This window comes from Lemur catta, chromosome 7, assembly GCF_020740605.2.
Source record: "Lemur catta isolate mLemCat1 chromosome 7, mLemCat1.pri, whole genome shotgun sequence".
Lineage (NCBI taxonomy): Eukaryota > Metazoa > Chordata > Mammalia > Primates > Lemuridae > Lemur > Lemur catta.
In genome coordinates, this window is record NC_059134.1 from 103,111,881 (window position 1) to 103,124,464 (window position 12,584).

General features: G+C 57.2%; 1 protein-coding gene across 7 annotated transcripts in view; it reads right to left on the reverse strand.

The window, feature by feature from the left end:
* The window catches only part of ANO1 (anoctamin 1), a 163,193-nt gene that overhangs the window by 80,862 nt on the left and 69,747 nt on the right, over positions 1 to 12,584 (reverse strand). For all 7 annotated transcript variants that reach the window (XM_045558228.1, XM_045558227.1, XM_045558232.1 and 4 more), the window contains exon 2: positions 6,240 to 6,412. In XM_045558228.1, coding sequence (XP_045414184.1) covers positions 6,240 to 6,412 — 173 coding nt within the window. The remainder of the gene's footprint in view (positions 1 to 6,239; positions 6,413 to 12,584) is intronic.

Sequence of the window (12,584 nt, forward strand, 5' to 3'; positions counted from 1 at the left end):
GCTGTGGCAGGAGGTGGGGCTGGCACAGTGCAGGGCAGGAGCTTTGCGGCAGGCCCTGCGGTTGGCCAGACCTGGGTCTGTGCTGGCTTCGCTCCTCTCCAGCGTTGAGGCCTGGGGAGGTCCTTGACCCTCTGAACCTCAGGGTCTGCCCCTGCCCAGCAGGGAGGATAACATCAGCTGCCGCGCCGGCGGCCGGGAGGATTAATCGAGCCGATGATCGTCTCTGCCGAGCACAAGCTGGTCCAGAACGTGCCCGGACGGACTCTCCATCGAATTCCGGGGCTGGGTGCCCGAGGGCCATCCCACCACCCTCACCTCCACCCAAAGGCAGGCGCTCACGCTCCTCAGCATCCCAGGAAGGTCCAAGGAGTGTAGGGTCACGGGAAGCTGGAGGCTAAAGGTGCTTCTCTCTCCTCACAACAGAGTGGGCAAAAGAGCTGCACCCAAAGGCTGCCCCTGGGTGACACAGGCCCGTGCTCAGGGAATGAGCTGGCATAAGGCAGGAGACGGTCAGACCAAGGTGGACAGGCAGTCTCAAGGGGGCAGAGGGCACCCCTGCCGGCATCCTGGCACACTGGGGGCTCACCCCATCCTCCAAGTGGGGAACTGTGGTCCTACAAGGCTGAGCCAGGGCCCGTGGAATAGCTCCTGGGGCTTGGACTGTCCCCTGTATCCTTGCTGTCCCACCTTCCCCAGCTTCCTCTGTCCTCACCTGGGGCCTCCGTGGGAGCCAGGCCATCCTCACCGACGGGACATCCCAGTCCCTGCCTTGCACGTGCTGGACCTGCCTGCATGCGCTCCCTGTCCTCCTCAGCCCTCGCAATTGGACCTGGTTTCCAGGGCCTGGGGCCAACCCCCTGTGCGCTGGGATGCGAAGGTGGCTGACCCCTCTGGCCCACGCAGGTCTCCGTGAGCTGGGACCATCTCTGAACCATCCACCTGCGAGTTCGTAACTCGCAGTGGTCCTGAAACAGGATGGCAGGACCCCTGAGGCCTAGCCTGGGACTGTCCCTAACACACCTCTGTCCGGTAGGACTCAGCACCTAGTGGGGGCCCCACAAATGCTCCTGGTGGACAGGGATGTGGATAACACTGAACAAGGTGGGCAAACAAACTCTCAGGGAAAGAGGACATTCAGAGTGGTCCCTTCAAGCCAGAGAGGGGGAGATTACCCTACGGCGCAGCCAACAATTCTCTGCCAAGGTGAGACAGGAAAGGTGACCGAGTTCAACAAGAACAACGGCCACTGGGGCCTGACCGAGGAACCACCTACTCTCAGGGCCTGACAATCTTCGGGAAAGCAGAAACATCGCCCGCCTTCCCGGGCACGGAGCAGGGAGAGGCAGCACAGAGGCTGATCGAGAGTGGGCATCCTCCCTGGTCACTAGCTGCCACTCACCGGCTGGGTGACCCCTGGCACAGAACTGAACCTCTTTGCCCCTCAGTATCCCCTGAGACCTCCCTCATGTACTACAACTTCCCTCCTGGGGTTGCTGGAGGAATGAAACATGTCAATATGTGTTGTAAAGCAGTGGTCCCTGACCTTTTTGGCACCAGGGCAGGGACCAGTTTCATGGAAGACAATTTTTCCACAATGGGGGGCGGTGCGGAGCTCAGGTGGTGATGGACGGCCTGGTTCCTAACAGGCATGGACCAGCCCTGGGCTGCGGCCCGAGGTTGGGGACCGCAGTTATAAAGAGTTTTCAATATGATCTGGCATATCTATGGTGAACCCTTAACGAGAGTTTGCTCTAATTAAGAACAGAGACACATACATAAATACAGAAATAGGGGAGGACAGTCTGTAATCTCATGGTCAGAGCAGACCACAAGTGAAAGATGGTGGCAGTGTCAAATTCAGACTTTAAAAAGTCACAACAGGAGCTGGATGTGATGCTGGGCCCAGCAGCAGGCAGCACAGAGCGCAGGTGTGACAGCCCCAGGGCCTGGCTCCCCTGCTGTCTCGTCTGTTCGGGTCTCAGTTTTACCAAGTGGGGATGAGCCTACGTGGGTAAGTGTGAGTGGGTAGCGACCTTTCAACAGCAAGCGTGGGCTCTCTCCCCACTACACCTTACACCGGCCCCAAGGTCTGGAGAGCAATTTCAAGCTGGGCTTAGGGACAGTTGGGCAGGTGGACACATAGCAAGGACCACAGTGGTCCCCGTGGAAGCCACGTGACTGTGTGGAGCCCTTCCGTGGAGTAGTGGAGCGGGTGCTTTTCTCATGTAGAACAGGGCAAAAAGGCCAAGATTCAAATTGCCGTGAGAGAGATGTTGGTTGGGTTAGACTTTATGCATAACTTTCCAATGCAAAGGCTCAGGAACGCTTGGGAATGTCTTTTTCATATTCTTAAGAAAGGAGAGGCAACCCCTTGGTGCCCGGTTGTTGAGGGTAAGGGGCTTCCTCTTCATCTTTTTGATGGTTGGCACTGAGTATGTGGCTGCAGGAGGAATGGATGCACGTGTGCTCGGACTAACGGCAAAGGCTTGGTCTCACACACTGTCACAGGTAGTGGCCATCAGCCCCCAGGACATAGAAGCTGAGACTCAGCCAGCCCAGCAACTTAAACACGACACCTCCTAACTCTGGCCCCCCAGTTTCTCATCTGTGAGATGTAGACAAAGACATCTACTTTTTTTTTTTTTTGAGACAGAGTCTCATTCTGTTGCCCGGGCTAGAGTGCCGTGGTGTTAGCTCATAGCAACCTTAAACTCCTGAGCTCAAGCGATCCTCCTGCCTCAGCCTCCCGAGTAGCTGGGACTACAGGCATGCGCCACCATGCCCGCCTAATTTTTTCTATATATTTTTAGCTGTCCAGACCATTTCTTTCTATTTTTAGTAGAGACGGGGGTCTCACTCTTGCTCAGGCTGGTCTCCAACTCCTGAGCTCAAACGATCCACCCGCCTCGGCCTCCCAGAGTGCTAGGATTACAGGCGTGAGCCACCGCGCCCAGCCTACAAAGACATCCTGATTTAGGTCGCAGGATTCTCGTGGGGATAAAAGGTGTGATGAAAGATATGAAAGTATTTTGAATATTACTCCCTGACTCCCTATCTGGGGTGAGGTGCTCCTGGAAAGAGCTTCCCCAAATAAGATAGCAAAATGGTGGAAGAGAAATGCCTTCCTAAGGTCACAGGGGAAAATGCCAGGGACAAAGGTCCCTTCCTAGCAAGCAGCCCTGACCCGGGCACCACAAATGGTGAGAGGGCAGCCTTCATTGGGTCCACGCCCACCTCTACAAGCCTCCTCCCCAAACTCGGGAAAAGGGCAGAAGGTAGGGGAGCAGTGCTGTGTCCACACCTTGTCCACGCCTTGAACGCTGCTCTGGGACCCCATGCATTCGTCTATTCAGAAATTATCTGGAGCTGGAGCTCCAGGAGCTGAATTCACACATCTGTATGAAATATCATGATCACTCAAGGGAATACACTACATTCACTTTCTCAGAAAATGAGGGAAATGAAATCAGAGACCTGCAAAATTTCTTTTGGTTACAGATGAGAGGGGAACATCAGTTTTAAACTGTACTATTATTTCAAGAAATTTTTAAATTAGGTTACTACATATCAATTCATGATTACTGAGCAAAATCTATGAACAGATCATCCCCAAAGGCGGACTAGCAGGGAAATGCTCTTATCTCAGCAGCTGCGCAGATACTGGAGAATCAGGTATCTCTGGGATGTCTGGACTTGTTCGGGACACACAGAACCCAGGCCACCGACAACCACCAGTTTGAAGGAAGAAAGAAACACTCAAAGATTAACACAAGGAAAACGTAATGAAATAAATCACATCCAGCCTGGCCTCTGGCTTTCGAGTCATTTCTTCTTGTACCTCATCATAGAGAAATAATGAAGTGATTTTTACCCTTGGACCTGGGGATGGCAGAGACAGGAGAGGCCGAGGGACACAGGCTGGGAACTGCAGCCTGGCTGGGATGGGCTTATTCTGCGGCTGATTTGTGCACGTATGTGGTGCACATCTGAGAACAGGACAGGAACTCTTGGAAGTGCAGCCCACGCCCTCTGGCCTTTGCTGGGTGACTCAGGGCAATGAGTGAGCAATAATCGTTGGCTCGAGCCGTGCCGGGGATGCCCTGGGTGGCTCGCCCTGCCATGCTGCCCGCCCTGCACCAACAGGCCCTGGCTCCAGAGCTGCTGCTTCCAGCCTGTCCGTGGCCATGTCACTAGCAGCACACTTCTTCCTGCAGTCCCCGTCCTCCATGCCCAGAGTAACTGCTGTGTGCCTCTTCTGGGCCAAGCTCCCTCTTTGCAGACTTTGTGGGCCTCACCTGGGTTTGCCAGAGACCAGTGGTTTCTCAGTCTGGATAAGCAACGGGTCCCCGAACTAAACTCCAGACCCCAGGGCCTGTTCGTTCAGGGCTCTGTTTCTTATCGTACATCCAATTCACTGTCAAGTCTCATCTGGTCAACCTCCATTTCTCCATAACCTTGGCCACCACCATTATCTCGTGCCTCCTAACTGTGTCCCACGTTCCCAACTCTGGGCCTATATGTGATTTCTTTGAAAGGTCCCATCCTCACCCTTATGGGTACAGCTAGCTCCTTCCCCAGAATGTCCACTCTTCAGGCTTTCTGTGGCCACCAGATCTGTTTCTCAGGCCCCTCCTAGCTGTCCTGTTAGCTGGTGGGTGACTTGGAACAGGTCACCTGTCCCTCTGGGCCTCAGTTTCCTCACCTGTAATAACAGTACCTGCCCCACATGTTGTGAGACATAACTGAGCCCAGCACTATGGAATGTCCCTGTCACTGTCGTAGGTAATGTATAATGTCCATCCCAACTCCTCAGGTGAGCTCCAGACGGGCAGAGCCTTCCCTGTCTCACTGTCCGTGGGTGCCCAACATGGTCTGGCCCATGGCTTTGTTCCAGTGATGACCCCTGAGCTTCTGAGGTCAATCCCATCTGTCACAGGCAGACCCCCTCTCCATCCACACCTGCCCCAATGCCCCCTGCAGCTCTGTGCAAGCTCTGTTCCCCAGGAGCCCCCCATTCCCCCCAGGAGCCCCCCACCGTGACCTGAGCAGTGAAGGCCTGAGTCTCTGCCCTCCCTGGAACACTGGGACCCAAAGCAGGAGCCCTGCCCCTGCTCTGCCCTGCATCTCTCTGGGTGCAGTCCCCCCCCCTGGGCACTCCAGCCCCAAGACAAGAGGGACAGGCCAAGGCAACCCTATCAGGGTTGAAGCAGCCCCACTGGGCCTGATGCCTGGGGAGGGGCAGGCCAGGGCTGTAGGGGAAGGAGGAAGGGGAGTGATTCTGTTCTTAGGTTCCAGAAGGTGCTGCTACAGAATCCCCCTCCTGCCAAGAGCAAGCCGCTTCCACAGCTATATCCTCTTCAGAAGAAGTTTTTCCTTTAAGCCAAACCCCTCATGGATGCCCCCCACCCCCTCCTTTCTGCCCTCCCAACCCAGGGATCTCTATGACCCCTGGGTCTGGCCCCAGGGAGGGTGGGCGGGGGGCAGGAGACCTTGGGAAAGGGGTCCCCAACCACATGGCTGGCTCCCTACCAGCATCCCACTCCTAGCCACCACCCTACCCATGCCTGGGTGCCCAGGGGAGGCAGGGGCCAGCACAGAAAACAATCTCGACTGACCGGCGCCCGCCAGCTGCCCCGGGCATTGAGAGTTCTGGGCTGGGCCCAGTGCCCTGGGCACAACTCCCGCCCCTGGCAAGTGCCCCCCTCTCAAAACAGCGGGGGGAGAGGGGGCGCTGGAGTCCCAGAGGATGGTGCCCAGTGGCCTGGTGGCTAGCACTTTCCTGGGGTGGCAACCAACTTGGTCTCCGCCCAAGACCCCCACCCCCACTTGGGCTGCCCCAACCGGCACCCTTGGCCGCGGGCCAGGAAGAGTAGGTCTTCCCCGGGGCCCCAGTCATGCGCTGTCGCTCGGGCTCTGGACCTGGGGCGAGGAGGCTGCGAGCAAGGTCGCTGACAGAGCCCTGGAGGGCATGCCATGCGGGGCCCAGGCGCTGAGTTCGGCTGGGTGGGCGCCGCGCCCCGGACAAGCAGAGCGCCAGCCGAGCACATGCACTTGGTCCGGACGGCCCGCCCTTCCCGGGGCACACGTGCGCTGGTGGGCCCCTCCGACACGGCCCGGACAGAGGGTGCGGCCGGCACCCGGTCCCGTCCCCGGAGGCCCCGCCGCCGCCCGGCTCCCGCCCTCCCGGTGCGGCACAGGTGCGTGGCCCTCCCGCCCGGGTCGCGGCCGCCCGCACTCACCGTGCCCTCGGACGGCAGGTAGCCGATGTCCTCGATGGCGCAGATGTTGATGATGTGGACGCTGCGGTCCTCGGCCGGGAGCGTCGAGTATTTCTCGTTGACCCTCATCGCGGCCGCCTGTGCGCTGGGACCGCCGGGCGGCGCGCCCTCCCCATCCACGGCCCCGGCGGCCTCTGCAAGCGGAGACGGCAGCGTTCGCGGCGCGCTCGCAGGGGGCCGGGCCTGCCCGCGCCCCGGCCCAGGGACGTGGCCGCCTCCTGCTCCGCCCGCCGCCCTCGGCCCGCCCGGCCGCGCGGTGCGGGGTGCAGGGTGCGGGGTGCGGGGCGCGCCCACCCTCCCCGGGGCGATCGCGCCGCCGCCACTCGGCTGCTAGTCCCGCGGGCGGCCCGCGCCCGGTCGGGAACTTGGACACCGCCCGACTTTCTCCTCCTTAAAGATATAAGCGCTGTCTGCCCGCGCATGGCAGGGGCGGCGGCCACGCGGGTCAGATTTTCCGTAGAAATTTAAACACAGGAAGAAAGGATTCCGTTCTTGCCGGGGCCCCTCCAAGTTTTATTTTTAACCAGGGAAAGTGCCCCTTGGATTTATTGAGGGCGGAAAGGGTTTTCATACCGGGGGGGACCTTCCAATAGCTTCTCCCTTAAATAAAGGTCCCCAAGTGGCGCGCACTTGTGCTGTGGGTCACCTCGGCAGGGAGAGAAGCTTCAGAGACCGAAGTCGGGAATGTTCTCCATGCGGCTTTCGCGTCCACCCTGGCAAACTGCTGTCACTCAGTCCTCCCCTCCTCCGGGCAGACTGGTTCCTGCAGACCCGCCCCTCCTGCTGCCCTGGCTCTTGCAGCAACGTCCCCACGGGATCCTCTCTCTGGAGCCCACTGACGTTACCCTGGCACCCGTTTGTGGAGCTCTCAGCTTCTGTGACCAGGCACATGCAGAGTCCCCTACACACCGTGTAAGTGTGTATCATCTCATCTAACACACACTTGCCAGGGCAGGATGCCGGTTGCCATTGTGCAGGGGAGACGTAGGCTTAGGAAGGCCAAGGAAAGTCTCTGGCCCTCTGAGGCTCCGTGGGGCCCCTGCAGAGTTGCCCCCACTGCCGGCAGAAGGCTCTGCTGCCTCCTTGAGGGAGGGGCCAGGGCTTTGAGCTCTCATCCTAGGACCCAGCACCCCGCCCACACACACACAGTAGGTCTTTAAGCCACCATCCCTGCAGGAGAAGGAGGCAGGCCCCCAAGGGACAGTCACACTCAGGTTTAGCCCCAGGGGCCATGCTGGCAACCCCGCCCAATAGGAACACAGTCTTCCTCTGCTTCCACTCCCTGTTAGTTCTTCATGGTGTGTGTCAGATACCACCTCCTGCAGGAAGCCGTCCTGGACTCTGCCTCTCTGCCCAAAGTACCTGCCTGAACCTCTAGTGCAGCCCTTCCTTGACTCCATTTCACAGTGGGTTGTCTACCAGGTTCATACAGCTGACGCTCAATAATTGCTTGGCGAACGGCCACTTAGGAACATTCAGGGCCTACAGAGGTGATTCTAAAGTATTATAAAGTTATAAAGTTGCTTTTCAAGGTCATGACGTCATTAGCGCCGTGATTCTGAGACTGGGATCTGGAGTCAGAGGGGATGGGGTGGGGTCGAGTTCCAGCTGTGACACTCCAGCCCTGTGGCCTTGTGCCAGCCTCCTCAGCCTCAGAGCCTCCGCCAGGCTCAGCAACAGTGACTACTGGCACTACCATCGCCATCTTGTCACTGTCATGATCTCCCCTTTCCTGGGGCCTCAGTGAGACTCCCCATTTAGGCACAAGTTGGTGAATTCCTTGAACTTGGAAAGTTACGGGAAGGCTACTCAGTCCTCAGGCCGGCTGTGCCAAGGGGAGCTGAGTGACCCTAAAGGGTCCTTTGTCTGCACCTTGGACAGCAAGAGCGGGTTTGGAGAAGCGCCCTAGGCTGGCCAGATCCTCACTGGAAACAAACAGTCCTCCACGGCCTCTGCCCCTGAAAGGTCAAGCTTCAGGGCTGGGAAGAATTCCACACACAGAGAAGATTATGTAACCTCATCCTCTTATCCTTGTTGGTAAACAACCGACATTGTGTAACCCTAATGTACTATCTTTCTAAACTTACGTTCAAGTGGCAAAGATTCTTCCAGAACTCTACAAGGTGTAATTTGTGAAAAAGAGAGTAAAAATATAATTAGTCAATTCTGGATACATTGGTGTCAAACATTTAAGTGACATTTCTGACCTGAGAGGGCTCTGGGGCTGGGATGGCCCTTATGGCTTAGTGCTCAAACCCCTCTGGGGGCTGCCCAGTCGGGGGACAATCTCTTAGGCACCCCACCTTCTCCCCGGACAGCACCCCCCTGTGGCTTCACTCAGAAGTGGTATCTAACCTCTTGTTTCTGTGATTCGTGACTTCGCCAGGTTCCAGACGTCTGCTGGCCTATAAAACACCACTTTCTTTGCGACCTATCCAGTGGGTTGCCTTGTGTGTCTCCCGTCCCCGCATTCTGCTTCTTCTCGCCTGCCCCTCCCCAGGTTTTTCTCGTGGATGGTGGAGAAACACTTGAGCGAGAGGAGGGGAAATGCAGGTGGCCTTGTGCACAGCCAGGGCCTTGAGCGAAGGGCAGAGCCACAGAGGGTCAGTTCTGCTTCCCGACCACTTGTGGGCTGGGCTGGGGGTTCTCCGATCTTAGGATTTCAGAGATCAAGAAAAAGTAAAAACAATAGACCCCAAAATAGGGAGGGAGAAGAGAATATCCCTAAGTGGAGACATCTCCTGAGTCAGGACCAGTTTATGGGGTCCCTTTTGTTCCGCAGATGTTCACCCTGTCCCCGTTGGTCTCCTACAGGTCATTTTGTTGGGATTCTCTCTCTCCACTCTGGGTCGCTAGTGGCTTATAAACGCACCCTCTCCATAAACTGTTACATTGATTTTCCATCTTCTGCTTTTTGACTCAGTGATTTTCATCCTTAAAAATCCAAAGGGACCGATTTCGTCAGCAGGATTAATTCCCTGCTTATGAATTAGGGAAAAACCAGTCTAATTAGTCTAAACGGTGCATTTTACTATGGGAAGTTCTGGACTTCACAGCTCACCTGTTTTGCCACAGTGCTGCCCTTTGGTGCTGTTTGGTGGCACTGACAGACACCCGTGTCTTTGCTGACATTTCAACAGTCACCGGGGGTACATACGTCAAGGGACAAAGAGTGCAGACTGCAAGGCTGTCGGGGGGGACTTCCTCGTGAGAGGCTGGCCGGGGAGCCCTTTCCAACAGCATTTTATCTTCATCCCCTTGGCATCGCCCACAGGGAAGAACATCTTCCCCCTGCCCTGCCCCAGGGCACATGTCTGAGCACTCACCCGGCCGTCTGCAACTTCGTGGGAAGTTGAACAAACCAAACTTTACAAAGTGAGACAGAACAGGCTGCTTCAAATTATACGGATGCAGGGCCTGGTGATCAAGATCATGAACCTGGCTCCAACCGCACGGCCTCAGTGTGCCTTGGTTTCCCCTTTTGTAAAATGAGGTGATGAAAATCCTCCCTTCCTGGCCGGGGTGAGGACCCAGGGGCAAGCACCTGGCCATGGTGAGTCTGGTCCTGGGGGTGTTCCGGTGATGGCCTCCTCTTATATGGAGCTCTAAGGTGGGGTTCTCAAACTCGACACCATGGACATTTGGGGGTGCATCACTCTTTGTGGCTGGGGGTGTCCTGGGGGATGTTTCATAGCTTTCCTGGTGACCTCTACCTGCAGGATGCCAGCAGCACCCCCTCCCCCATCCCCAGTGTGACAATCAAAAACGTCTGCAGACATTGTCAATTGTCCTTTAGGGGCAAAATCACCCCCAGGTGAGAAGCACTGCTCTCAGGCTTGCCAACAGCCTGCACCTGCACTCTCCAGAGCACCTTGGAGGCCGCTTTTATCACCCCACATTTCGCAGGTGAGCACACCTGGAGAGGTGATGTTCTTGGCTTAGGGTCAGGCAAAAGGGAAAACTTGGCTTTGAACCAAGGTCTCTTGACCTCCCCAAACCAGAGCTCGCTCCATGAATTCAATACATACATACATACATACATACACACTTGCACACATACACACCCGGACCTAGACAGGTAGGAGGAAGGAGATTCGGTTTCCCTTTACAAACTAAAAATACACAGGTGCCCCAGGCTGCCACCCTTTGGTGGAGGTGGTGACACCAGCACAGCCCAGGCTGCACGGAGCCTGCTCTGGCCCTCGGTCTGGCTGTCCCTGCACAGACCAGCTTGCTGCCCAGTACAAATCTCTGTATTCAGAGGGGCCTAATAAGTGCTGGTGACTCACCACGGCCCCGGGAGAGGAAAAGGAGCACGGAAAAACTGAGCAGCCGTGACTCAGGGCCACTGTGAGTGCCAACAGCGGCTCTGGCCCGGTGGGCAGCCGAGTGGGACAGAACCCGAGGCCACACAGGCGCACGAAATAACCTGCTCGCAGCGACCTGGGCTGTGATTATCCCCGGGGAAGACGCGCCTGGGGAATTTATAACTGAGATACCGTGGGTGCGAGACGGGGCCCCTGTCATTTCCTTCCCTTGCATGAGGTCAGCGCCCGAGCAGAGGGCGGCCAGCTGCAGCGTGACAGCGAGACTCCGCGGGCACGGCAACCGCCAGCCGAAGTCCTGAAACGCAGCCAAGGCATGAAGTTCTGTCTGGGGGGATTTTTTCCCTCCAACCGAATCCATGGATATTGTGTTTCCATAGGAGGGTTTCAGATTCTTAATGTGTTTCGTGGACCCAGGGCCTGCCCGCAGAGTTCCTGAGAACTCGACAAGCACGCACCGGGCAGGTTAGAGCCTGGCCAGCCGCCTCCTCCCGGAAGCCCTTCTTGTCTGGCTCAGGTGGCATTGCTCACCTCTGTTCTGCCAGCGGCTCCAGCCGCTCCGGTTCCCTCTGTCCTGTCATCCTCATTTTTCCTGCCTCATTTCTGCACTCTGCTCCTCATCTTTGGCACACTGTACGTTTTCCCATCTATGTTTATTTAACAAGCAGTTGTACAGCGCTTACTACGAGCTAGCACCGCACTAAGCTCTTTACAAACATTAACTCGCCTTCTTACAGCGATTGCAGCGTCTGCCAGTGGATTCGTGCAGACGCACCCTCCTGGGGCCTGTCTCTGGGGGTGTGGGGAGAAGCACAGACCGAGCCCGAAACCATTCCCTCCTCCCCGTGACTGTGGGAGTCACAGCGCCAATGCCCAGGGTGGTGGATGCCTTGGCATCAGAAACTCCACCCTGGGGGACAGGGTCAGCCTCCCTTAGGCGGGACTCCACCTGCCCCCCCCCCCACAGGCAGAGTGGAAACTCCACATCACAGCCGGGCGGATGCCCCCTTCTCTAACAGGGCGAAAAAGAGCTTCAGACTGCCGGGCAATTCCCTTTCACCAGTGTTCTCCACCTCCACCTCGCTTACGCAGACCCCTCAACCCGAGCTCACAGCACGCTAGACAGGTGATGCGTGACACCTGCACGATTCCTCTGAGCCCCTCCCACCGCCGACTGTGTGCCTGCCAGATCCCACTCGGCTTCTGATGGATGAGGAGAGCACAGTCCCCCCATCTCACGGTCCAAGGGGCTGAAGGTGACTCGAGGCCCCAGGGCTGTGGAGCTGGGATGGAACTTGGCGCCCTTGCGCCTTTGAGAGGCTGTGAACTCGACAAGAACTGCTCTCACCCACGCAGCCTCCCTGCATCCACCACAGGGTGTGTGGGGACGTGAGTGCCCCAAACCTGCGTTGCTCCCCTGGGGTCGATGACCAGCGCAACCCCTTAATTTCCCTAGAGACCCATCTCCAGGGCCTGGCGACGACCCCAACATCACAGGCGCTGGCTGCAGCGCGGATCTCACTCTGGATACCTGTGACCTCATCACAGCCTCTCTCCCAAAGATCAAGGAAGCCAGAGCTCCCTGGACAGACCGTGAGCGTAGTTATCTTTATGGGAGATCCTGATGCTTTCCCGTGAGACCCAGTGGCTGGAATAAAAGATGTTCCAGATTTTTGTCTGGCCACCATGGCCTTTTCCTTGAAACCTTGCCGTTCATTTCATGTGGGTCCGATGTATGTATGTATCACTCCCTGCTCAGCTTCTGTTTTGCGGCAGGGCCTCTGCCAGGTCTGGGGTCTCTGTCCTGCAGCCGAGCGGCTGGGCTGCAAGCTTCTCTCAGGGGACAGTGTGTGCTGACTGCTGTCTTCCCAGGGCCCCGTGCTTGTGGGAGAAATGAACGAGGGCACGAACCAGGAGCCTTGACAACTGTCAGCAGATCCCCTACCCTACACTGGGGGATCAGAGCCTTGAAACCCCGCTG